At 42.6% G+C, this 25,296-nt stretch overlaps 1 protein-coding gene and 1 long non-coding RNA gene across 8 annotated transcripts in view; one reads left to right on the forward strand and one right to left on the reverse strand.

Annotated features, from left to right (window-relative positions):
• The window catches only part of LOC308591360, a 329,063-nt gene that overhangs the window by 131,586 nt on the left and 172,181 nt on the right, over positions 1-25,296 (reverse strand). The window lies entirely within an intron of this gene.
• PUM1 (pumilio RNA binding family member 1) overlaps positions 1-25,296 on the forward strand; it is a 52,634-nt gene that overhangs the window by 3,598 nt on the left and 23,740 nt on the right. For 6 of the 7 annotated variants that reach the window (XM_081201915.1, XM_081201918.1, XM_081201919.1 and 3 more), the window contains exons 2-8: positions 5,068-5,441; positions 14,656-14,724; positions 19,327-19,435; positions 20,013-20,191; positions 20,855-21,021; positions 22,358-22,628; positions 23,461-23,554. In XM_081201915.1, coding sequence (XP_081058041.1) covers positions 5,079-5,441; positions 14,656-14,724; positions 19,327-19,435; positions 20,013-20,191; positions 20,855-21,021; positions 22,358-22,628; positions 23,461-23,554 — 1,252 coding nt within the window. In that variant the 5' untranslated portion in view covers positions 5,068-5,078. The remainder of the gene's footprint in view (positions 1-5,067; positions 5,442-14,655; positions 14,725-19,326; positions 19,436-20,012; positions 20,192-20,854; positions 21,022-22,357; positions 22,629-23,460; positions 23,555-25,296) is intronic. The other variant, XM_081201917.1, reaches the window with a different exon arrangement.

A 25,296-nucleotide genomic window follows, 5' to 3' on the forward strand; every position in this document is an offset into this window, starting at 1 on the left:
TGTTTCTTTGGACTAGTCATCAGGGCAGGAAAAGTCAATTGCAAGTTTTTATTTTAGACCTGATAAGTTTTGTATCTTCTCCAGCCCCCCAATTTGACTTGCATTGATTCAGAAAATTTATTACTAATGTAATAAATGAATACATTTCTGCAGAACATTACAAAAGTTGAACATCTGCCACATTTTTCCATTTGAAAAAAAAATCCTCCCCACATTCCTACAAGGTGTCTACAGGAGATGTGGGCTTTCAGTGGTGGTGCCTGCTTTGTGGACACTCCCACTGGTGCTATTGCTGGTACGGTGCAGATGGCAGATTAGGCATGATTGTTTCAGAGAACGTTTCAGTTGTGTATAATTGTCCAATGGCTTTTAATAACTTTCTTTTTGCTGCCACCTTAATGATTTTGTTATGTTGCTAAGTGTGCTTTTTATTTCTGTTAAACTGCTGTGCAGATTTTGAAAATGGAAAAATGGAAAGACAGGGTATAGCTTTTTAAATATTGCTTTTCTTTAAAAAGGCTTGGCAGATAATAATTCTTGTTGTTAAAGGAGAAAAGTGGGCAATAAACAACTATAAATGGAAGATTACTTGTTTATATTTTCTGTCAATGTTTGCATATTTAGAAGGAACCAAAGTGGGGAGAAGCCCATTATTATAGTTGTTTTTAGAATATTCTGTTTGGGTTGTACTTAATTATAGTACGTACTAGAAGAAGGCTGAAGTAATTTTATTTGAATAAAGATTCCCATCTGCCCTCATTTTGTTACAGAGTAAGATACTTGTTACGTATGGGTAACCAAACCAGAAATCTTTTAAGTTCTGTATCAGAATACAGTTTGGTTTTTGCTGCAACCCAGAGCACACTTACTGGGGCAGTTTGCTGTATTGAGACTTTCCTTCAAATAAACAAGTTTGAAAGTGGGGTTTGAATCCTAACACATTTTTAAAATTAAGTACTGCTTCACATATATGTATTTACCACTTTTCATGTGCACGAACAAGCTATTGTGCATCAAACTTTGGTATACCCAACAAGCATAGTGGCTCACTTCAGTTGTAATGGAAAACCAAAGTTTCCTGCCATGTGATTTCCCCTCCCCATGACATTCCCCACTCACCCATCTTCCTCTTTTTACACGCCAGAGGATAAGATTGTCAAATTTGCCAAGATACCCTACCATTTACTTGAAGATGAGCGCTCCTGCTTTCAATGGAATACAATAAGTAATTGGAAACATGGCCTTGGGGTCAGTTCACATGAGCATAGAGGTCAATTAATCTCTCAATTACATTGCTTGGTATTTGATTTGCAGATTAAATGTGTGAACTGATTCCACAGAGGAGACCTGGCCCAATTCAAATTTAATGGTTTCTCACTATCTGAATGAGCATTGGGATTGTTTGTTCCCCTAGCCCAGGGGTAGGCAACCTAAGTCCCGGGGGCCGGATGCAGCCCAATCGCCTTATCGATCTGGCCTGCAGACGGTCCAGGAATCAGCATGCTTTTACATGAGTAGAATGTGTCCTTTTATTTAAAATGCATCTCTGGGTTATTTGTGGGGCATAGAAATTTGTTTTTTTCTTTCCAAAATACAGTCTGGCCCACCACACAAATGAAAAAGGTTGCTGACCCCTGCCCTAGCCTCTCCTTTTGGAGATGTAAAAAGTTTAGAAGCCACTACTTCTGCTTTTAAACAAAGCACAGTTCCCCATTTTGTCTGAACCCTGGGAACAGTGGTTTGTAGAAAGTCTAGATCAGGGTGGTCCATCCTCTTGAACGAAGTGGGGCGCAGGATTACTTTGATACAGAATCTGGAGTCACACACTGGATTAAATTTCTATATCATAAATTAAAGTGTTAGCAATAGTGTTGATATTATTCAATATATACAATTAATATATTTAATTAAATATTTATAATTAATTACATAATCAGTAGATTTTATTTACTTATTTATTAAACAGATCAGAGCCATTCTTATAAAAATAAGAGACCCAAAAGATCCGTCAGGGATGGAGAAGAAAGAGGAAAAGAGCATGCAAATAAGCAACCTGCTACAGCTGCTGGGCAGATTAGTGAAGCCCCACTCAACTTTTTTTTTGCCCTTTCCCCCTTCTCTCCTTTCTCCTGCTCCCAGCATTGCAGTTGCCAAAATATTCTACCTACACTAACCCGTGTGTGCACTTACACTCTCTAGGCCAAGTTAGGGATTCCCTGCAAATGCCTACCCCTCCCTCCTACAAGGAAGACAATGTTGGCATGACTGGAGAAACTGCCTCTTGCTCCTTTCTTTTCTTCTCCCTGTCCCAATTCTCATCCTGCCCCTGAGGAGGATTCTCAGCTGCAGCTGGGATGGGTGGCTTGCGGTGGTTATGAGCTAACCAGCGCAAAGCTTTCATGTAGTCCCTTCTAGTTCCCTGCAGCTCCTTGAGGAGCTTCTATTGGGCCACCCTGGTCTAGATGGTTAACAAGCCGCAGTCTAGTTGGATCCTGGCATGTTTTCACTAACTATAGTTAAAACAAAAAAGTGTGGATGCAACAGTAAACTATGGCTTGTTTAAAATGGGGCATGAACCTTCCTTTCTGTGTTGTTTAAGGAACAATTTCATGCAGTTATCCAAATGCACATGAGCTGGTGTGTTTTCCAGTTTGAAAGGTTCCTACAGTCATTAAGCAATTGCTCTGAAAGAGTTATTCTTTGAACCAAGCTTTGTGATGATGTTGGAACGCTCAGGGTTTCAGCTCATGGACAGTTGATACGCATTTGGTAGGCTGTTCTGCTTCAGACATGCCCTCAATGCATGAATAGCTCTTGGAAAGATTGTGTGTGGCACCATTTGGCATGCTTTACATGGTTACAATCATGTGACACTGAATATCTAAAAAGCACTATTGACTAGCCACCTTCTGTTCAAATGAACAGATGCTGATATCTTCTGATGAGTTGAAACCATCACTCTGAAGCAATTTAGATATAATTTAGGATGTTTATCTGGTTTATGCTTGGTACACAAAACCAAAAAAGTATGACATGCTAACTTTATGTGCTGTATAAATATCTCAGAAATATTTTCCCAGTGACAAAAAGTATTTGAATTGAAACACTTGATTAGGAAATGCAAATAAAGCAAACTATGATTTTTGTAAGCGTTCTTAAAACGTGACACACACACTCCTCTTACATTGTTTAGATCATATGGGGGAGGGGAAATCACTGAAAAGTGTAAACTTGGGCCAAGCTCTTAACAAATAGTTGTTTGTGTGCGGCCCAATAGCTCCCACTTTGCTCTTCCTCTGGCTAGAGTGCATGAACAAATCAGAAAGGGGATAGCTTCGCATTACTATCTGAATCTGGGATCGCTTTAAGAAACTACAATTGCTAATCAGACTTAAACCATGTTTTGTAGTTGATTTACGGATTGTTGATTTACGGATTGTGGTTTGTTAGAGAGAAACATCCATGTTTCTGGTGTAACATTAAGCTATTCCCATGCTGGTTTGTTTACCCGCTTGTGCTAGAGAAGGGGAAATGGGAGTGATCAGGTGACTTGCACAGTATGCTTTATTAAGCCAGTATCTTCACCTTACCATTACATGGGAATGTGGACATACTAATTTTAGCATGCCTAAGGAGCTGTGTGCTTCCTAGGAACAGCCACTTGAAAAGCTTTAGATTTCAGTGGCATTGCATCCATCCATTATATAGTTTTGTTTTGTTTTGTTTAAAATATTTTGAGCGTCTCATCAATACAAAAGGAATCCCAAAGTGTTTTACAGCCACAATTAATTAAAGTTATATTTGGCTGTGATAAAAGTTGAGTAGAACGTTAAACTCATAATAAACTCAGTGGCCAGCAATTTGCCCAAAGGCCTGGGAGAATAAAGCTTGGCACCAGCCTTATCTGTGAGTGGGAATACTTTTCTAAAAATAAAAAAAATACTGCACAAAAAACAATCTTCTCAAATCATTGGCTGGTCTAGCCCAGTACTGTCTGCTCCAGCTTTCCCCAACCTGGTGCTCTTCAGATGTTTTGGACTATACTTCTACCAGACTCACACAGTGTGGCTAACGATTAGGGATGATCCCAGCAACAGGTGGAGGGCACTAGGTCAGGGAAGGCTCGCCAGCTCCAGTGCTGGCCTCTCCAAGGTCTATAACAGAGTCCCCCACCCCACAGAAGTCTTGCTACCTTATGCTAAAAGAATATATGCTGCTTAAACTGAGCTGCAGTACCTCCTTGCTGGCCCTGTGCTCTTCAGTTGGAATACAGTGGTACCTCTGGTTGCGAATGGGATCCGTTCCGGAGGCCCGTTCGCAACATGAAAGGAACGCAACCTGCAGCGGCGCGTCTGCGCGCTTGCAGGTTGCGATTCACTGCTTCTGTGCATGCACATGATGTCATTTTGCTTGTTTGCGCATGCACAAGCGGTGAAACCCGGAAGTAACCCTTTCCGGTACTTCCGGGTCGCTGTGGGACGCAGCCTGAAAAAATGTAACATGAAGCAAATGTAACATGAGGTATGAATGTACTGATACCTTTACTGGTGCTTTGTGTGCAGTTCCCTCCTTCTCCCACCGTCTGCTTGACCCAGGGGTAGTCAACCTTTTTTTACCTACCGCCCACTAATGCATCTTTCTTTAGGGTAAAATTTCCTTACCGCCCATCAGTGCTTGATGGAAGGAGGATTCAGTTTGTGCTGTAGAACCCCCTACCGCCCACCTAGAATCCTGAAAAGGCCACTAGTGGGCGGTAGGGATCAATTTGACAACCCCTGGCTTGACCTCAGGTGCTGAAGACAAGTGCTGTTGGCACCTTTGTCTTTATTTTATTTCAGGTTAGCGGTTGTACAGGATAATTTGGCTTTGGAGCGTGTGTTTTTGGGTCCAAAGATTCTTTCTGTGAAACGCTTTTGAGAACAGTAATTGAGGAGGTAAATCTTGCCTGACATGGTGAGATTTGATATCAGGAGCCCATGGATGTGGTTATTAAGCTTATGCTGGTGCATGCTTTAGAGGCTGGAGGAAACAGGCTGATTTAAGCATTTTGAACCTGTCTCTCCTTAGGTATTGGTGGAATGAGCGTTGCGTGTGTTTTGAAGAGAAAAGCAGTGCTCTGGCAGGACTCCTTCAGCCCCCACCTGAAACAGCACAGTCAAGATACAGCTAATCCCAACATGCCTGTTGTTTTGACATCTGGAACAGGGTCCCAGGCTCAGCAACAGCCAGCTGCAAATCAAGCCCTTGCAGCAGGGACCCACTCCAGCCCTGTTCCTGGATCTATAGGGGTTGCAGGCCGCTCCCAGGACGACGCAATGGTGGATTACTTCTTTCAGAGGCAGCATGGTGAGCAGCTTGGGGGAGGCGGAAGTGGTGGAGGCAGCTATAATAACAGCAAACATCGGTGGCCTACTGGGGATAACATTCATGCTGAACATCAGGTAAACAGTTAAATATTTCACAACTGAACAAATGAGCTAAGCAGGCCTGTGACAGTTGCATGCAGTGAATGTTATTAAAATCTGTGTATCTACATGAGCATTTTTCATTCTGTTGCCTCTTCAGCCTCATTTTATAGGACAATGCAGTAAGATAATTCCTCTATCTCTTAAATAAAAATGTGTATATATTTGCTTGTTATGCTTGTTGACTTGTTTCTGCCTTAGTTGGACCAGCAGGGCAGTGCCCCCCCTTTGTCTTTTCAAACCCACTACTATTGTTAGTTTCCATAGTTAGAAAAATGATGAAACTTCTTAAAGCAGCACTGGTAAACCTTATTAATGTGCTGGGTTGGCAAGATGTCAGTGTTGTACCTACTTGTGCCTCCCCCACCCATGTGGGGATAAATGCACTCTTTAAACACTTCATTGAAGCATCCATCTCTTCTCCAGCTTCTTGGTAGACTTTTGTGCTCATTAGCTGGAGAATGCCTTTAAAAAAAAAAAATGTTGCTGAGCCAACTTTTCTGCTCAGCAACCAGGACAGACTTAAAAATTGGCTGTCAAATAGAAAAATCTGCCCAGCCACCCAAGAAAAGCCTCATGCCTTGTGTGCACTATGTGAGCCTCTGGGCACTCCCACGGACTAAATGGCATAGGGGATAAAATTGTCACCTGAATCATCCATTGACAAGCAGTGGAAGCTGGAGAGTACAAGAAATATCTGTAGTCTCCGCCAGCTCCTTCCTAAATAAAAGGAATTTTTTAGGCTGTATAGGAAGGGAAGGGAAGAGTTACTGCTACCTGCTGTTGCTGTCTCTTGTATGTTTGTGTGTGTGTCCGTATTTGTGTGTAACCTATGACCTGTCTGGGTGGGTTGTATGTGTTTATGAGATGGGGTGGCATGATGCTTATTTTGTGGGGGGGGGGGGGTAAAGGGGTTGAAGGCAAATTTAAAGGGACAGCTATCCATAAATACATTTAGTTGTCTCTTAACTTGCATCCTCGTAATCAGCAGTGGACCCCCACTGAATCCCGAGTCCCGCACCTCTGAGCTAAATGATCTCCCCGCACTAAATTCACTTAAACTTGATAAGTGCTCAGATGATTACTTTTCTTTTTAAAAAACACTATACCCTGTTCCTGAGCCAGTGAGGAACTTTTTAGTAAGCCTTCAGTATGCCCACATACAGTATTTGTGAAAACTGCTGAAAAATAAAACTTTATTTTTTTGGCCAGGTGATGGCCTGAGCATTGATGATAAAATGTGAAGTGGAGCTGTGTTTTGAGAAATAAGTGCCCCACAGGGAAAATAGAATGTGCTTTTTGTGTTTGTCAAAAGAATGAGCACTCCAAAATGATTTGTGATGGTTATTGTCTTTCCTTCTGGAGAATTTGAATTGTATCTTGTTTTGAAGATTTATATTTGTAAATATGATTTCCATAGCACCACACAATAAATAAAGAAGTCAGAGTACAGTGTAAATAAACTGTATAAAAATATCAAATGAAAGAGCAGTAACAAAAGAGATAGAAACAGCATCCAGATGTAAAAAAGACACAAACCAGATAAGCATTCAATAGGAGGCCTGCTTGGAAAGTCCTCAAGAATTAAAACTAAAATGGTGGCGCTTTCACTGAGCAGTAAATGGGTTTTAATTTAGCACTTAAAACAGAACAAGGAACTTACCATGAAGAGATCTCTGTGGAGGACATTCTGTGAGTGGGATGTTGCCACTGAGGTGGCCATCCCCCGATGGCCACCCAGCTTATTGCCAAGGTGGAGGGTCCCAGAGAAAGGTTTCTGATGAAGATCTTAGTGCTCAAGCAGGATCATATGGATCAGAGTTGATCATTTGAACACCCAAGTCTTAATTGAGCATCATCCTCTCCAGTGATGATATTCCTATCACAAGGTGTGTGGGTGTGTTTGGCAGTATCTCTTTCTCTCGTGGAAGATACTAATCTGCGTTCTTGACGCTTGTAAAGACAGTAGGCTGGTTGCTGCCGCTTTAGGTTCCGGAACTTGTAGGACTTGGTTACTGACGGACTACGTTTCTGTACAAGACCTATGTGGAAATTGAAAGAAACTGCTTGAACCATAATCTAGTGCAGTCTTTCTCAACCTTGGGTTCCTAGATGCTGTTGGACTACAACTCACATCATTCCTAACCACCATGGCTAGTGATCAGGGATGGTGGGAGTTGTCATTAAAGAACATCTGGGGACCCAAGGTTGAGAAAGCCTTGTCTAGTGTATGGGACAATATGGCTTAGATCAGCTGTCCCCAGTGTGATGCCAAACAGATGTTTTCAAGTAACTCCTATGTTGGCTGAGACTAATGGGCGTTGCAGTCCAAAACATCTGGAGGACTCCAGGTTGGGGAAGGCAGCCCGATACTACACTGTACTATAAAATCTCTTTAGCCACCATAACTGTTCTCTCGTAGGGGAATTCTGCTGCCTTTAATAACGTTCTTTCTCCCCTTCAAAGTAAACCACCTTTATTATTCCTGAATGACTTTTTGTAACTAGGTTGAGAGCCAGGCTGGAAAGTGGCTTTATGTTGTGCATTGTTTGCCTAAATGTAAATGTTTGTTGCTCAGGAGCTCATTTTGTTGAAATGTGTTAACCTTGCTATTGCAAGTGAACACTTGTAATGTGACCTATGTTTGTGAAGTGTTGGGAGGGTGAGTTTATAAAGAGCAAGTATGTTTTGGGTGGTAGTATGTTTTGGAGCATTATAAACTTCTGGGTTACCTACAAAAACACTGTTGCAATAGACATCAAAATATCAGGGAAGTTCAGGAAATGAGAATCATGGAAGTATGGGGCATCAGCAGAGAATACAGAATTTGACTAGATATTGACTTAACCCTGGTGAGGCTACACCTGGAGTACTGTGTCCACTTCTGGCTGCCACAGTTCAAGAAGGATGTTGACAAGCTGGAACATGTACAGAAGAGGGCAACCAAGACATTCAACAGCTAGTAGCTGTTGATAGGCTTGTCTTTCCTGAATTTATCTATTCTCCTTCAAGCCACCCAAGTTGCTTACCTTCACTACCTCCTGTGGGAGTGACCTGCAGGAACAGGTGCTTCCTTTCATCTGTCCTTAATATTCCAACATTCAGCTTCATTGGATGTCCAAAAGATCTAATCTTATGAGAGAAAGACACTTCTCTATCCACTTTCTCCACATCATGTGTAATTTTACAAACTACCATGCCACCTCTTACTCTCTTTTTCTCTAAAGTCCCAAGTCCCAAATGCTGCAACTTTTCCTCATAGAGAAGTTGCTCCATAACCCATAATTGCATTATATGATTCAGGCCATACAATCAAATATTTTAAACAGCTGCAGCACTGTTTCTCTACTATAGAAAAACAAAACACAGAAATTGTTCCACGTAAATGACTCTTGATATGTAAACCTGAACATTCCTGTTTGGAGTTGGTCAACTTGCAGCCTACAGAGCAATCTTAATCTGGTGTCTGGTAGTTCTATCAAAGTTCAGTGAAGATGTGGTTAAAAAGTCACACTTACTGTTTCATAAGGAGAAAAAAGATTCGCAGTGCAATCCTGTACATGTACAATCCTGTACTCAGAAGTAAGTAAGTTCAGTGGGGCTTATTCCCAGGTAAATAGGTATAGATTGCAGCCACAGAATTTTGCGGTTGCATCTCTCTGGATTTCTTGGAGAAGCAATGAAACACTATGAATTCCACAATGTTGCATTCCATGCTGTACCTTCACAATTGATCATCTCATATTGCCAAAATGCACTGTGACAAGAGCTATGGAATGCCTTCAAAATAGTAAACCCCTTGAACTCAACCTAATATAAAAAAATTTCTTCTAGTAGCACCTTAAAGACCAACTAAGTTAGTTCTTGGTATGAGCTTCAGATACACTGAAGACGGCTACCCATCTGTAACTCAACCTAATATGTCACTCGTGATCACATGCATCTTTGTGAATCATAGGCAGGAAATACCCCTGGCTTGGCTAAGGAAGGGACACGGTGTCCATATTTGTCAGAACCTCCTGAAAGAGGAGTCTCTGCCTGTGTCTGTGTTTTACAGTGTTTTCACGGTTAAACACGTTGCTCAAGTGTGCATATCTTCAAAAAGCTTTCTGAACCCAGACACCTGATCTGTGCCATATGGGCCTTGCGTCCTTTTCGGTGAAGATATGCTGGCATGCTAGCTTTACATAGATAAATACAATACGCTGATTGTCCTCTTGGGAATAAGTGGCACATGGCTGCTTATAGAAGACATTCTTTGACTTGAACAGAAACTTAAAAGGAGGCAGTTTGATCCATGATTTAATATGGCACAAGACTATATGCTATTCTTGTTCCTACTTCCAGCATAACCATATTGCCTCTAAGTACTAAAAGCATGGTCCTCTGACTTCAGGAGCAATTCATCCCATAATTTGAACTTCCTCTGTTGCCAGATCTCTGAATTGAATACTTTCCCCCTTTAGAAAAAAATAATAATCGCCCAGTATATCTTTCAAATTTAAAGTGTATTGGTTAAGGGGAAAATCCTGTAGCTTCTGAATATGTCGCATGACTCCAGAACTCTTGATGGTCCTGACTTAATGCCTCTTATTTTTGACTGGTTGCTGCCCCACTTTTTTCTAAACTAAAAAGCTCCAAATATCATAACTTTTCCTTGTAGGGGAGTAGTTACAGTCCCTTGATCATTTTGGTTGCCTCCCCCCGTATTACTTCCTTTTGGAGATAAGACAGCCAGAATGGTATCTTACACAAAGTGATGTTTTAAATGTTTTAATTGCTTTTAATTTGCAGCACCTTAAATGGGGGTTGTTGTTTTTTATAATATTATATTATTTCATTATCTGCTGCAAATGTTAAAGATGTTTTTATATATTTTAAGGTGTTTTAAAGGTGTTTTTATTGTTTACTTTGTTGTACCACCGTGAATGGTGGTTTTTATTTATGTATTTTTGTTTGTTCCATTTTGTTTTGTTTTGGGGGGTGGACACTGAGTGGGGCGGGGATTGGTTTTGTTTGGGCATAATTGTGTTGGTTGTTTTGTTTTCTATTTGTAAATGGAGGTTAGTATGAGGCTTGGGATTGCGACCGTGGAGGGGCGAGGGAGGTATGGCGGTGGGGGCAGATGTTATAGGCGAAGGGGATCGAGATATGGATATGCTCGTACCCCTTCCAATCTGCGCCCCATCCCGAGAGACGAGGGTAGGGTGAGCAAGGATTACTCACCTCCTTCACTGGTGTTGTGCAATGCCAGGTCTATAGGCAACAAAACTGCTACCCTGCGAGATTTCTTTATCTCGCAGGGAGTTGACCTGGCTTGTGTGACGGAGACCTGGGTGCGCGAAGGGGTAACTGTTACCTTACGAGAGATGGCGCCCCCGGGTTTCTCCGTCCTCCACCAGTCACGGACTGTGGGCCGGGGGGGAGGGGTGGCAGTATTAATCCGGGAAGATTGTTCTTTCAGGGCTCTACCATCGCCATCGATCCCCGGCATTGAATGTGTTGGCCTAGTGTGGGGCTCCGAGGAGAGCTTGGCTGTCTGGCTGGTGTACCGGCCACCTAGCGCACCAGCAGCCACCCTGTCAGGCCTGCTGGAGGCGGTGGCCGGCTGGGCCTTGGAGTTCCCTAACCTATTGGTATTGGGAGACTTCAACTTCCACGCTGATGCCACTCCCTCCTCACAGGCTCTGGACCTGGTGTCTTCCATGGCGACACTAGGGCTCTCCCAGTTTGTTTCGGGCCCCACACATCAAGCAGGCCACACGCTGGATTTGATCTTTGGCGCCGGTATAGATGTGATCATGTCTCCTTCGATGAAGGTGCCATGGTCTGATCACTACGCTCTGAAAGCCAGGATTGACTTTCCACCCCCACCCTGCTTAGGTGGCGAGCCGATTTGGGCTCGCCCGCGGAGGCTGATGGACCCGGATAGATTCCGTCAAGCCTTGCGGGACCTTGCTCCCCCTGGCGACTCATTGACTGAGCTTGTTGAGGGCTGGAATACCCAGCTCCTGGCAGCCATCGATGAGATCGCACCTAAGCGCCCTCTGCGACCCCGCAGAAACCGGGCTCCCTGGTTTACCGAGGAGCTTCGGAAAATGAAGCGGGACCTCAGACGGCTAGAGCGAGTATGGCGGGGTGCCCGTGACGGAGCCTCAAGAACATCTTATAGGGTTTTTATGAAAACCTATGAGATGGCAGTGAAGGCTGCTAAGAAGTCTTACTTCTCGGCCTCCATTGCATCCGCTAGCTCTCGCCCGGCGCAATTATTTAGTATAATCCGGTCTTTAACGTCCCTTGAAGGACAGCCAAATTTAAATAACAATCTGACACACAGCTGTGAGGCATTTGCGAGCTTTTTTGCGGAGAAGGTCCTGTTGCTCCGCCATGACCTCCCTGCCAATTTGGATACAATAAAGGAACTGGAGGCCCCTCGACTGTCCTCGGGTCCAGTATTGGACCACTTTGACCGGATATCTCCAGCCGATGTGGACAGATTCCTCCAAGCTGGAAAGCCCACCACCTGTCCTCTTGACCCGTGCCCGTCATGGCTGATTAGAGCGTGTCCAGACGAGGTGCGGGCCCCCCTGGGGGATATCATCAATTTGTCCCTTGGCACCGGGATATTCCCAGGGGAACTGAAGGAGGCGGTGGTGCGTCCGCTCTTAAAGAAAACATCATTAGATCCCTCAGATCTATCCAATTACCGCCCGGTCTCGAATCTTCCATTCCTGGGTAAGGTGATTGAGAGAGCGGTTGCTGAACAGCTTGGTAGGTTTCTGGATGAAACATCTGCTCTGGACCCATTCCAGTCCGGCTTCCGCGCTGGTCATGGGACCGAGACGGCTCTGGTCGCCCTAACAGATGATCTCCGCAGGCAGCTGGATCGAGGCGGGTCAGGGCTGCTGATTCTTCTAGATCTGTCAGCAGCCTTTGACATGGTCGATCACGAACTCCTGGACCACCGCCTTGCCGACGTGGGGATCCAGGGCACAGTCCTTCAATGGCTGCGCTCGTTTCTCTCTGGTCGGGGACAGAGGGTGGCGCTTGGGGGGGAATTGTCATCACGCCACTCCTTGGTGTGTGGAGTGCCTCAGGGTGCAATTCTCTCCCCGATGCTTTTTAACATCTTTATGCGCCCCCTCGCCCAGCTTGTCCGGAGTTTTGGGCTGGGTTGCCATCAGTATGCTGATGACACCCAACTCTATCTGTTGATGGATGGCCATCCTGACTCGGCCCCAGACACACTGACCAGATGTCTGGAAGCTGTGGCTGGATGGTTACGTGGGAGCCGGTTGAAGTTAAATCCTTCGAAGACAGAGGTCCTCTGGCTGGGGCGGGACGATATGGGATCGAGGGGGCAACTCCCATCTCTTGCGGGGGTGCAATTAGTGCCAGCACCGGCCGTTAAGAGTTTGGGTGTAATCTTCGATACCTCCCTCTCTATGGAGTCGCAGATTACAGCTATAACAAAGGCGGCATTTTTTCATCTCCGCCAAGCTAAGCAGTTGGCCCCTTATCTCTCTCGTCCTGACCTAGCCACTGTGATCCATGCGACGGTCACCTCCAGACTGGATTATTGTAACTCGCTCTACGTGGGGCTGCCCTTGAGACTGACCCAGAAACTCCAGCGGGTGCAGAATGCCGCGGCGAGACTCCTTATGGGGTCTTCGCTGCGAGAGCACATTCATCCGGTATTATACCAGCTGCACTGGCTCCCGGTGGAGTACAGGATCAGGTTTAAGGTGCTGGTTTTAACCTTTAAAGCCCTATACGGCCTAGGACCCTCGTACCTACGGGACCGCCTCTCCTGGTATGCCCCACAGAGAAACCTACGGTCTGCAAATAATAACATCCTCAAGGTCCCAGGCCTCAGAGAGGTTAGGCTGGCCTCAACTAGAGCCAGGGCCTTCTCGGCTGCAGCTCCAAACTGGTGGAATGCTCTGTCAAAAGAGACTAGGGCCCTGCGGGACCTGACATCTTTCCGCAGGGCCTGCAAGACAGAGTTGTTCCGCCAGGCCTTTGGTCAGGGCGCAGCCTGACTCCCTCCTCTGGCAACCTGCACATAATTCTGCTTAATTGGTTGCCATCAATTTGATTTAATTAATTTTTATAATGAAATATTTTTAGATTGTGTGATTATTTGACTGATTATTTGATTGTTGTTAGCCGCCCTGAGCCCGGCTTTGGCTGGGGAGGGCGGGATATAAATAAAATTTATTATTATTATTATTATTATTATTATGAATATCAGGAATCTGTACCCACAGTGTTCTGGGGAGTTCGTCCAACATCCCACCTGAACTGATTTGGGAGTACATGTGCAGGGAGAAGAGGGAAAGCTCTGCTGCACTGGTGTGATTTATGACTCCTGCAAGGGCAATTATTTAGTTGAATCCAGCCCTATGTTAATAGAAGCTCAAGTCCGATTTGGTCAAATAAACCATGGTTGAGGTTGTCTTACTTCTCAATCACAGTTCCTTTGAAGGGAAACAACGAATAATGCCAATGTCAGCCTCTGGTTTGTTTCCTCCCAAGTGAAGAGCTACTTGGGAATGCTTCAGCTGCATACCAGCACACTGGTCATTCGCACATTAAATCGTAGGTTGGTGAACTAAAGCAGCGGTGGAATTGATGTGGATGAATTTGACAGTAGCGTTGAAATGCTCATCTACATACAGGTTGACCTTTTATCATTGGTACTTTAGTGGCTGACAGCCCACATACACACATTGCTGATGGTTCAAGAGAATTACTAACAGCTGAATTCTTCTATCTAGCTAAAACTTGGTAGAGGATGTTTCATTAGTTGCTGCTTTAGAATGGGCAGAATTATAGAAGGCTTTGATTATTCTTTTTCAATTTTATTAATATAATCTGTTTTGGTTGGCTATATGTGCAAAAATTCACATTTGATTTCCTTTGTGTCTGCTAAACCTCCCTTTCTCTTATTAACTTGAATATATAAATATGCTTTTTTGTTCTGCTGTTATTAGTTATATTGGTATACATTTGTGTGTCCCCCCTCAAAATATGTTTACTTTACAGACCTAATTATGTTCTGCAAGTCATATGCAATTGCTTATATGTTGTTTAGAACTGGTGTGCAGTTGTTCTGTCTTTTAGTTTTATAGGCCATGTGACAAAGCTTCTTTCACCTGTTTTTCTTGCATCTTTCAATGTTTAATAGGTTCGATCTATGGATGAATTAAATCATGATTTTCAAGCACTTGCTCTGGAAGGAAGAGCTATGGGAGAGGTAAGTGAACATATTTTGTTGCATTTCTTTCTTTATTTCCTTCCAGGTAAGCCCAAACAGTGTCCTGTTTTCTCTTGGATACTGCCCTGGCCCAGGCCTGTTTGTCTTTTCAGAGATGGAACTATAGAAGGTGCTCTCGCACCATTTTCTGAGATGGAAAACTCAGTATACTATAATGGTATTTGTCCAGGTACTACATGTTTTGCTCCCCCCCCCCAACCTACATCTATGCCATCTTAAATTGTGTAGGTCTGTTTTACCCATGACTGCTACAAAGCAGGGTTTGTGATTTAGAACGGATTCTTGAAAGAGAGGTGGATCTTGCACAGATTTGAGATGATCATTTGGTGCTGCAGTGTAAATGAAAAATGAGCACTTGAACAGCAGCAGTGTATAGTGTAGACCATTCTTCCCCAACTTTGGCTACCCAGATGTTGCAGAACTACAATTCCCGTCAACCCTGTCCAATGGCCAAATAGTCTGGGACTGAAGGGAGTTGCAGTCCAACAACATCCAAGATTGTGAAAGACATTAGGGATGTTCCACCCTGAGTAATGAACACAGGAAGCTGTCTTACGTCAGGTCAAAACTATTTCTCCATCTGGCTCAGTATGAGCTACTCTGATAATACCCATCACCTGATCATTTAATTGGAAATGTCAGGAATTGAACTGGGGATCTTCAGCATGATAAGCGTGTTCTCCAAATAATGAATACTGTGAATCCATATTTATTTGCGTGGTGGATGAATTAAGACCAGTATTCGAAATTAGCCAGGCACATTTTGCATCTGATTATTGGCCATTTGCAACCAAGTGAAGCCATCTCTGCCATTTTGTGGTGCATGCCTTGGGATCATTGGATCTTGACTGTTTTCACAAACTAATACCATATCCTGTATAATTCTATCAGTTATATTTTATCTGCACAATCAGAATGAATTTCAGGAACCAAAATGCTTTTTCTGTGCAGCCTGAGCAGGAGCAGTGAATGAAGATAATAGCTAATTAGTTTGTCTTCACTTTCCCCACCCCACTGCCCTACTCACAGTTGTGAAGAATATTCTTATATTATGAATGGTCTGTGTCACTATTAAGAAAAAGAGGTAGGAATAGGCCAATATTTATGTGGACTATCCCTGGATAAAGTTCTCAGAAGTTCTTAACCTAGCTCAAGGTTGTCATCTGAACTAGCCAGATGTTTAACTGATAATCAATCACAGCCTGTCGATCATTTGAAAAATGCAGATCCATACGCTATATATGAGACCACTTTTGGTTGTGGGGCTCAGAAAGCAGAGTACATGTATATGGGTTTTTATTCCAGAAATAATACTAAAAAAGCAGGAGATTATATGAATAGAATATTCAAAGATGGCTCATAAAGCCCACACAATCCTCCATTGTCCATTCTTGACCCTGATATTAAAGAAAATCCACTGACTGATTTGCAAAATGCTTGTCTAAGAACTATGCTAACTTAATTGCTTCATAATTGGATAAAGGATATCATCACTCTAATTAAAGTAGTTACTAGTATGCCCCTGAATATGATTCATGTTGACGATGACAGTGAAATAAGTAACAAGAATAGTTCTTTGACGGGAAACAGTGGTATATGCTGCACTGGAAGATTTGGAGAATTAATTTTGATTGGGTAGGGGGAGAGAACAGGGCAGACTCACAGTTTGCGACCCCCGCCCCCGCCCCTTAAAGGATCTGAATGGCATGATCCAGCAACCTTCTAATGTACTGGTTTTTACATTTGCCAGCACTGAAGAGCTTTGCACATACATAATTATAGAGTGAGTGTACAGATAATGGCAGTCCAAAATTTCACAGTGAGGCAGACTTACTAGCTTGCCTCTCAATTGAATTCATAGAAATGAAAAATCATAAATAGAAATTGCTCACTAAGAATGTCTCTGTTGTCATACTTCAAAATTTAGCACCTGAGAGTCAGCAGTTTAAGCTAATCATGGCATGCAAACACCTTGTATCATTGAAATTTATGTAGCCCCCCCGATAATCTTTTCCATCCAAGAAACAAGTGAACTGTCAAAAAGTCTGGGCCTGTAGCAAACAGCTGACTCCATGGTATAGATATCTCGCCATGGAAATAGTTTGGCAGAGAGTATCTCACCCTAAGAACGGATGACTTGGATTACTGCATGACTTAGAATACCAGAAAAAGAGCAGCTGGTTGGCTGGGGAACTGAAGAACTAAGCTGTCAACCCTGTAAGCAGTGAATAAAGTTTCCAGCCACCTAACTAAATGACTAAATAGTTTTATCTATTTTGAAAAACCTAACAATACCAGAGTTTATTTTCATGATGCTATCTGAATTAGTCAGCTTGGAAAAGAGATTGCTAGGCAAATAATAGTGAAAAAAATGAAATGTTTGAGGTTTTTTATTTTACAGTCAAGCAGTATATAATTTTTATTTAAAAAATAAAATGTAAGCATGAATTTTAAACACAACAGTTGGTTTTATATATAAGCTGGGAAAGGAATAAATATAAGAGACCAGGAAGGGAGGCAAAGTGTTCCCAAGGCCTAAGAAAGGTTTAATAAGATAGTGAGCGAATATTTATTCAGGTTCACAGCCTTAATAGCCAAGCTACTGAAATTCAACACACCTTGAAAAATACCAGAAGGTGTTTCGTTTTTAATAAGCAAGATCTTGGGTTTGATTTGTAAAACTCTGGCCCCTCCATGTGCCATGGTAACGGTATCTTCCTTTGAAACACTGCATAACCCAAGAAGACCGCAATGACTGCATTGTCAGTGCTTTAATTGACTCTGATTCAGTTTGGCATACTGTGGGCAGAATAAGTGAAGCTTGATTCTGCCCTTTATAAAGATGTTAAATAAAAAATAATGAATAAAGGCAACTGGTTAATGGTAGAGTGTGGGAGGTAGACTTTCAAGATGTACTGGTGTTGTGCAAAAGAAATAGAAAGCTGCCAGGACCTCGGGGCCAGCAGTCTCCATGTTTGCCAATGAAGGAGTCATTCTCAGAAAGATTTACAAGTTGATGTTGTTTATCACCAGCTAAACATACACAGGAAAACCATTCTGACATATATTGTAGTAGTTGTGATGGAAAGGTGCTATGCAGTTGGTAAAATGCTTGGTTTGTGGCATGACAACGCCTCCCTTCACTCTGCCACAGCTGTTTCCCAGGCGTAAGCATCCCATGTAACTTACTCTTGTTCAGAGCGTATGCAGGGCCGGAGTTAGGCTGGTATGGATGTGGGAAGGCTAGGGAGGTCTTTTAGCTGGAGTTCATAATATCTCCCTTCCTTCTAATAGCAAAATCAGCTAGAGAGTGCCAACAGAATTGTAGACAAAACAAGATGACTAGGGACACTAGAGAGGGCTATCAGCATGCTGGGGGAAAAAATAACTTAATAATCCCCCCGTCAACCCCACCACCCCAGCACCATGTGTACTAAGCATGCTAAGTGGGCACAGAATGCTGAATATGTATTAGAGGGGTGAAACGGAGAAGCAGATCCAGGGATGGAATGGAGCTTATTGTAGATTAATAGTAATAGTAGTAGTAATAATAATAATAATAATAATAATAATAATAATAATAATAATAATAAATTTTATTATTTCTATCCCGCCCATCTGGCTGGGTTTCCCCAGCCACTCTGGGTGGCTTTCAACAGAACATTAAAAACAGAATAGAACTTCAAACATTAAAAACTTCCCTAAACAGGGCTGCCTTCAGATGTCTTCTAAAAGTCGGATAGTTGTTTATTTCCTTGACATCTGATGTGAGGACGTTCCACAGGGCGGGTGCCACCACCAAGAAGGCCCTCTGCCTGACTACTGCTGGCTAGCATGAACACTGAGCAGGAGCACTTCACATTGCAACATTTTACTGCAGGTCCCACTTGTCATTTATTATTTGAAAGGTTCTAATATGTGCTGGATCATGTATGTATGGAAATAATGAAAAGAGAACCTGCCTACAGGCTCACATGTCTATACAACATGAGGGAAAGGGGACTTGTTTTTCCTGTTCAATTGTTCAGCTCCTGACTTGCTAAACCTAAGAACAAAGGAGAGCCCCACTAGATCAGACCCAACAGTCTGTCTAGTTCTGGACCCTGTTTTCGAGTTTGCTGCTTATGTGGAGCCTACAAGCCTCCACCTCATTTTCTCCTTCCTCTGGTGCTTCCATCATGGCTTAATGAAACTGGCTATTAATGTGTCCATTTTCTAACCAGGATCCCCATTATTGTGCTGGACAGGACGGAATAATAATGCATTTGTCCCCTTTCCAGAGCTAGAACTCTTCTTTCACTCCACAAATTGGTTTTCCCATGTGTCCACCAGCCCCAGAGCTTCAGTTCTTGTGGATATTTTTGGATACTGTATTTGTGGTCTGGATTGGAGAGAGAGCAGCAGAGAGAGCATTTAAAGGGTGTTTAGAAGGTTTCCCCACTTAACACAATTTTTGCTTCTGCATACATGGGCCTGGAATGTAACCCCTGCGTAAGTTTGGGGCACACCTATACTAATATCTTAGTTTATCTTTAAAGATAACCTTTAAATATACGGTATCTTTCTCATTTTGTTTTACAGCAGCTTTTGCCAGGTAAAAAGTTTTGGGAGTCTGATGATTCAAGCAAAGATGGACCAAAAGGAATATTTTTGGGTGATCAATGGAGAGACAGCGCTTGGGGGACATCAGGTACCTCAAACCATCACGTAAATCATTTGGAGCAAATTTTTCTACTCTTTTCTTTTCTCTCTTCCTCACAGCTCCTTAAAGCACTATAGTAGAAACATTTTAGAAAAGAGGTAAATAATATCCCTAAACAGTTGTACAGCACAGTTAGATATGCAAGGTTCTCCTATTTGAAATTTGTTTAATGCAGGGCTTTGCTGATCTGTCTGTGTTTGTGGGGGATGTGGAATGGACAGTTGAAGACAGGTCTAGCTCTGTTTGTCACTGTTTTCTCTGGTTCTGTGGAAGGGGGCAACATGAGAGAACGAATGAAAATTACTGGAGAAAGATGTAGATGGGTATCCCATGAGTAATTACAAGGCAGTTCTTGTGGCTGCTGTCTTCATCAGTTACCACATGTTAGTTTGAATTCTGCATTTTCTTGAAGACTGCATTTTCTCTCCTGTTTTTGCCTTACTTTTAAGCTGTTCAGAGGAAGTTATGAAGCACATTTTCTGAAGATGCACAGTAATCTAATGCTGAGCCCCTTCAGTTTTGCTACTGATATATGTATAAATATAGCCATTTGTTTTTGTTGCAGATCATTCTGTTTCCCAACCAATCATGGTTCAGAGAAGACCTGGTCAGGGTTTTCATGTGAATAATGAGGTTAACTCAGTGCTGTCCCCACGATCGGAAAGCGGTGGACTTGGAGTTAGCATGGTAGAGTATGTGCTGAGCTCATCCCCGGGGGATTCCTGTCTCAGAAAAGGAGGATTTGTAAGTATAGTGGATGATATCTGGTGTCACTGTCTCTAAATCATTGTCTGTTCCTGTTAAGTCCAATTCATCACCACAGTTTTGGAACAGTTGGGGAATCGATTACATTCTAAATGCCCAAAATATGAAGCTGATACAGGATAGTTTTTTAAAGGGACAGGAAGGGAGTAGAGTAGCTAGGCCCAGAAGTGAACATTCAGTTGCTTTTTAATGATAGGCACTGACAGTTTATTCAACAGAATTAACACTGAGTAACTTAAGATTGTATGTCACAATTCTGCAAGAATGCAGGAAAAATGCAGATTGTGGCATTAGGTGCAAAATTCATCCTCCTGAAATTGTATCTTTTTTCCTGAAGAAAAGGATAGTTCTAGGTTTTTATGTGCAAACAGGTTCTGAAGAAAGCTCAAAAGTCAGAGAGGCAGCTGAGTAGGGTTTCCATTATGTGTGCACAATTGCATTCACATGAATGTGTGTTCAGGGGTGGGGATTAAGCGCATCAAAGATGCCGCTATAAATTGCACAGTAAAATAAGCAACAGCAGTAAAGCTGAAACAGATTTTAGGGTGATGTCAAATGCTAATTGTAAAATTTCTTGATTCAGACGTGTGTGGTTGTTGTTTTTTAAAAAGAAGACATTGTGAAGTGCTATATTTTACACAGGGGCCAAGGGATGCTGAGAGTGACGACAATGATAAAGGGGACAAGAAAAACAAGGGCACATTTGATGGTGATAAATTAGGTGATTTGAAGGAAGAGGGAGATGTAATGGACAAGGCAAATGGATTGCCTGTACAAAATGGAATTGATGCTGATGCAAAAGATTTTAGGTAAGTATGTACCTATATGTGAGTCCAAAAAAGTACTGGAACTGTAATTTAGAAAGCAGTAGAGCAGAAGGGAGGAATTGGGTTTCACTTGGGAGCTGCTAGTTGTAATCAACATTTGTTTGGTGTTCCTTTGAGATCCGAAAAGAACACATTTTTGCTCACGCAGGCCAGGCTGGGTTCTCTTTCAGCTAACCTACTTTCTTCCCATCTGACGGCTTCTCCACACCTCAGAGGTGGCTTTTCAAGGGATCCAGTGAGTTGAAGCAGGAGGCAGGAAAATGCTATGCTGTCAACAGAACTCTTCAGGGCCAATGAATAATCTGTGTTAAAATATGCTGCTGTGGTTGGGCACACTTTCCTATAGTTAAGAAAAGTGCAGGGACAAAATAGCAAAACAAATGCAACTTTTGTTCATGAAAGCAGCTGTGAATTGTAGGTGGGTTGCAGTCTCCCTGAGCAGGCCCATTTATAAATGGCAGGAAACATGCTTGGGGATGGGTAATGAGAGGCAATCCCTTGGGAAGGGTACAGTTGGTGTAGTACAGTGTCTAGTATATATTTGAATAGGGAGAACACTTGCTGAATGAATGCACCTTCCATTCACTAGAAGCTGAACTTTTGCAGCAGGGAACCTTTTCTTTGCATGTAAACTCCCTGTGTGGTTTACACCCATGATCTAAGTAGGTGTAGGGCAACCTGCACAAGTAGAACTGCTTTCCTTGCATGAAGCAGGCTACAGGGCAAAGGAAATGTGATACATCTGGAAGGGGTGGAGGGTGACGGTAACTGAAGAAGAGATACGGAATCAAACCAAGGAGGGGGTGAAGGATTGGGGCAGGCAAAATATAGGCGACAAAGCCCACAAACAGTGGCTGCATGGAGGATCCTCTGTCATCACCCCATTTCCAAGTTCAGGAGAAGAGAGAAGATTGCCATATCTGATGGGTTGGGGTGGTAAAGGGTGCTATCCAAGGTGAGTGTTGCAAACAAATTTATTGGCAGCTGTATGAAAGAGAAGGCAAGGTCTTTAAAAAACAACCACCCCAGAGTTTTAGATGTAGTTTAATAGGGCAGATATTGGGGATAAAATGAGAGACAAGGGAATTCTTAACAGCTTATAGCAGCAGCAATGACATGTACAATACAAAACAGCCAGGTGATGGTGGTGAATTATTTGGTGTTTCAAAAAGATGGGAAGGGGGGAAAGACACAACTTTTAAAAAATCATTTTAAAACTGTCCTGCCATTGACACTGATGATGGTGTTTTTTAAAAAAAATAAAAATGAGAATTTTGCTCTGAGTAACTGTTTTGTGATGCTTTTTCTTTTCCTTTAGTCGGACACCTGGTAACTGCCAGAACTCTGCAAATGATGTGGATCTTTTAGGGCCAAACCAGAATGGATCTGAGGGCTTAGCCCAGCTAGCTAGTACGAATGGTGCCAAGCCTGTGGAGGATTTCTCCAACATAGAGTCCCAGAGTGTTCCACTGGATCCCATGGAGCATGTTGGCATGGAGCCGCTTCAGTTTGATTACTCTGGCACTCAGGTACCTGTGGATTCAGCTGCAGCAACTGTGGGCTTATTTGACTACAATTCTCAACAACAGGTAGATCTTGCATTGATTAATATGGATCCTCCCCACCCCCCCATTCTGTCTCCTGCAGGGCATGGGTTTGCACACACAAACCTATGCACCTGGAATAACCTCTGTGTACCAACCATGCAACTTTTTCCTTTGATATGTATAAAACGGCTGGATATCCCCATCCTTTCCCCCCTCCCTTGATATTTCTAACTGCTCTGGGCACTTGCACTATGGGTTAAGCATATAGGCTGTGCACTTCAAAGCTAGGGTCATCATAGCTGAGGAGCTTACTCCGCTCAGTAAATGAACATCAGCTTTGGTTTGCTGGCTAAAGTGTAGGAGGACCCATGTAGCGAGAGCTAATTTATAGAAGTGTATATTTTATAAAATATTACCCTACATGTGCTTTCCACTTCATTCTATTATTGTAAGATCCTTCTGCACCCATTCGTGGCACAGTCCTTTTGTGGCAGGAGCCACAGCTGCATTCTCAGGAGGGCCATGAATCTGAGAAAATATGCAGCTTAGCTCTTTGATGACTGCATACAGAGTTGTCGCTTGGGACGCCCCGCCCTCCTCGAAGCAGGCATTAGACTGGCAGAAAGTGAGAAAGAAATATGAGAGTAACTCTAAGCAGATTGTGACCCTCTGAGGCAACGAGGTGCTAACATTCATAACATTAACAGCACTGGATTGAAAATAACCTGCCAGACACATTTTGAATCTTTTCTGACTAGGCTTTAATTGGATGACCTAGGCCTGGTGCCTACCAAGTTTAGCCCCGTTGGAGAAAAGTTCACACAACTCCATTGTAACTGAGTTGTAAAACACATCTTTAAATTTGATTTCTCAGCTGTTCCAAAGACCGAATGCACTCGCTGTTCAGCAACTGACAGCAGCACAACAACAGCAATATGCATTGGCAGCTGCTCATCAACCGCACATAGGTAAGTCTTTCAGTCCCTTGTTTATCAGTAGAGTCCAGGTTGCCTTCTGTTGATCATCAGCATTTCTCCGAGCTTCTTTCAAAACAGCATTCATTTGTTTTGAAAGGGTAACACAAGGGGTAATATAGGAACTTGGGTTGGTGGGATTGGGGGTTGAAAAGGTTTGAGATTCCACTGTTTGTAACTCTGGAGGGGTGTGAGCATCATGTTTTTGGCTCACTCATGTCTAGCAATGATGACACTCTTGCCCTCACTGAGAACATTGGTTCTGTAATGAGAGTTTTTTTAAAGTACTCATTTGCTCTGAGCCAGACATGAATGGGCTACTTGCAATATTCAAACCAGTTGTAGTTAAATAATTCTGTGTTTTTCTCCTGAAAGCCCTCTTTGAATAGACCCAACAACGTGGATTAGCAATGCCCATTATTTCTGGTTTTCCTAACAAAACTGGTTGAATACATTCTTTGTTACCTTGCTCTCACGTTCTTTCCTTTGCACCATTAGAAAATGGATATACATGTAATTGCTTATATGGGCGTTTGGTCGAAGGGCAAACGTCCATATTTGCAATTAATAATGAGAGTTGAGTAAATAAGTAATTCCTGGGTTTGACCCAAACACTGTATGTAAGGATAATCACTTCCACCTCCAGGGTTTACATTCCCTTTTAAATTGTGATCAGTACAATTTTCCATAAGAACTTCAGTGTTGCATTTTATTTATTTAATGCTAGATTTTCAAAAGACCATTTAACCTATATTTTGTAAGATTTATATATGTTGTCATGCATATTTTGAAATGTATATGCAAGGGCATACAGGCATCTGTTTGCTTGTTTTTTCCTTCAGTTATTTTGTTTTGCCACTTAATATTCCTTGCATTCATTGTTGGCATCACAGAAAGGGATATGTGGATGCCTGAGAGAAAAGTTCACACCCCCTAACTTCTCTACAGATGTTCTCTCCTGAAGAGGCAAGCTTTTCTGTAAACTGCACAGCTGCTTGCCTCCGAGGTGCAAACAGCTTCACAAGAAAGCATGCCTCACAGTGTGCACATATTGTGTCCCCATATGGTGCCCCCTGCTTCTTTTTGTATCCTGCCAGTGTGTGTATCTTGTCTGTTTTAGGACTTCCTACTTCTCCAGTCTATTATTAATATGCCTTTGCATTGTTCTGAATTCTTCTAAGAGAATTCTCAGAGTCACAAAGGAAGATACACACACATGAGTAATAAGGTTCTTGGTAGAAGTAGTTAGTGTGATGCTAGTGTGATGTTTGCTGTGACTAATTTCCAGCTATCCCTGGAATAATGTTTGTTTTTATGAAGTGGTTTTCATCTTTTCAATTTCACTGCGTCCCAGAGCTGACACAAAAATCTAGGAAGCTTTCAACGTCTTACAGCTGAACGTGAAAATTTGTATATTGTACATGCTCTCATCTGATTAAAGAAACCTTGGTCAGTAAATTGTATCATCTTCAATTAGATCTGCAGATGAGAGAAAAACAACAACATTGTTCTAATGTGGCCTTTCACAACCTGGTGCCCCCTAAATATTTTGAGCCATCATCAAAATCATCCCTGACAATTGGCCATGCTGGCTGGAGCTAATGAGATTTGAAGCCGCAGTAACATCTGTAGGGCACCAGGTTGGGAGGTACTGTTCTAAAGGGGGGGGGGAATGCTCTCCTTTTGAATGATTTACACATGTATTACAACAGGCATTCTCTTACAAAAGAGGAAGG

The sequence above is a fragment of the Podarcis bocagei genome, assembly GCF_964188305.1.
Source record: "Podarcis bocagei genome assembly, chromosome: 7".
NCBI lineage: Eukaryota > Metazoa > Chordata > Lepidosauria > Squamata > Lacertidae > Podarcis > Podarcis bocagei.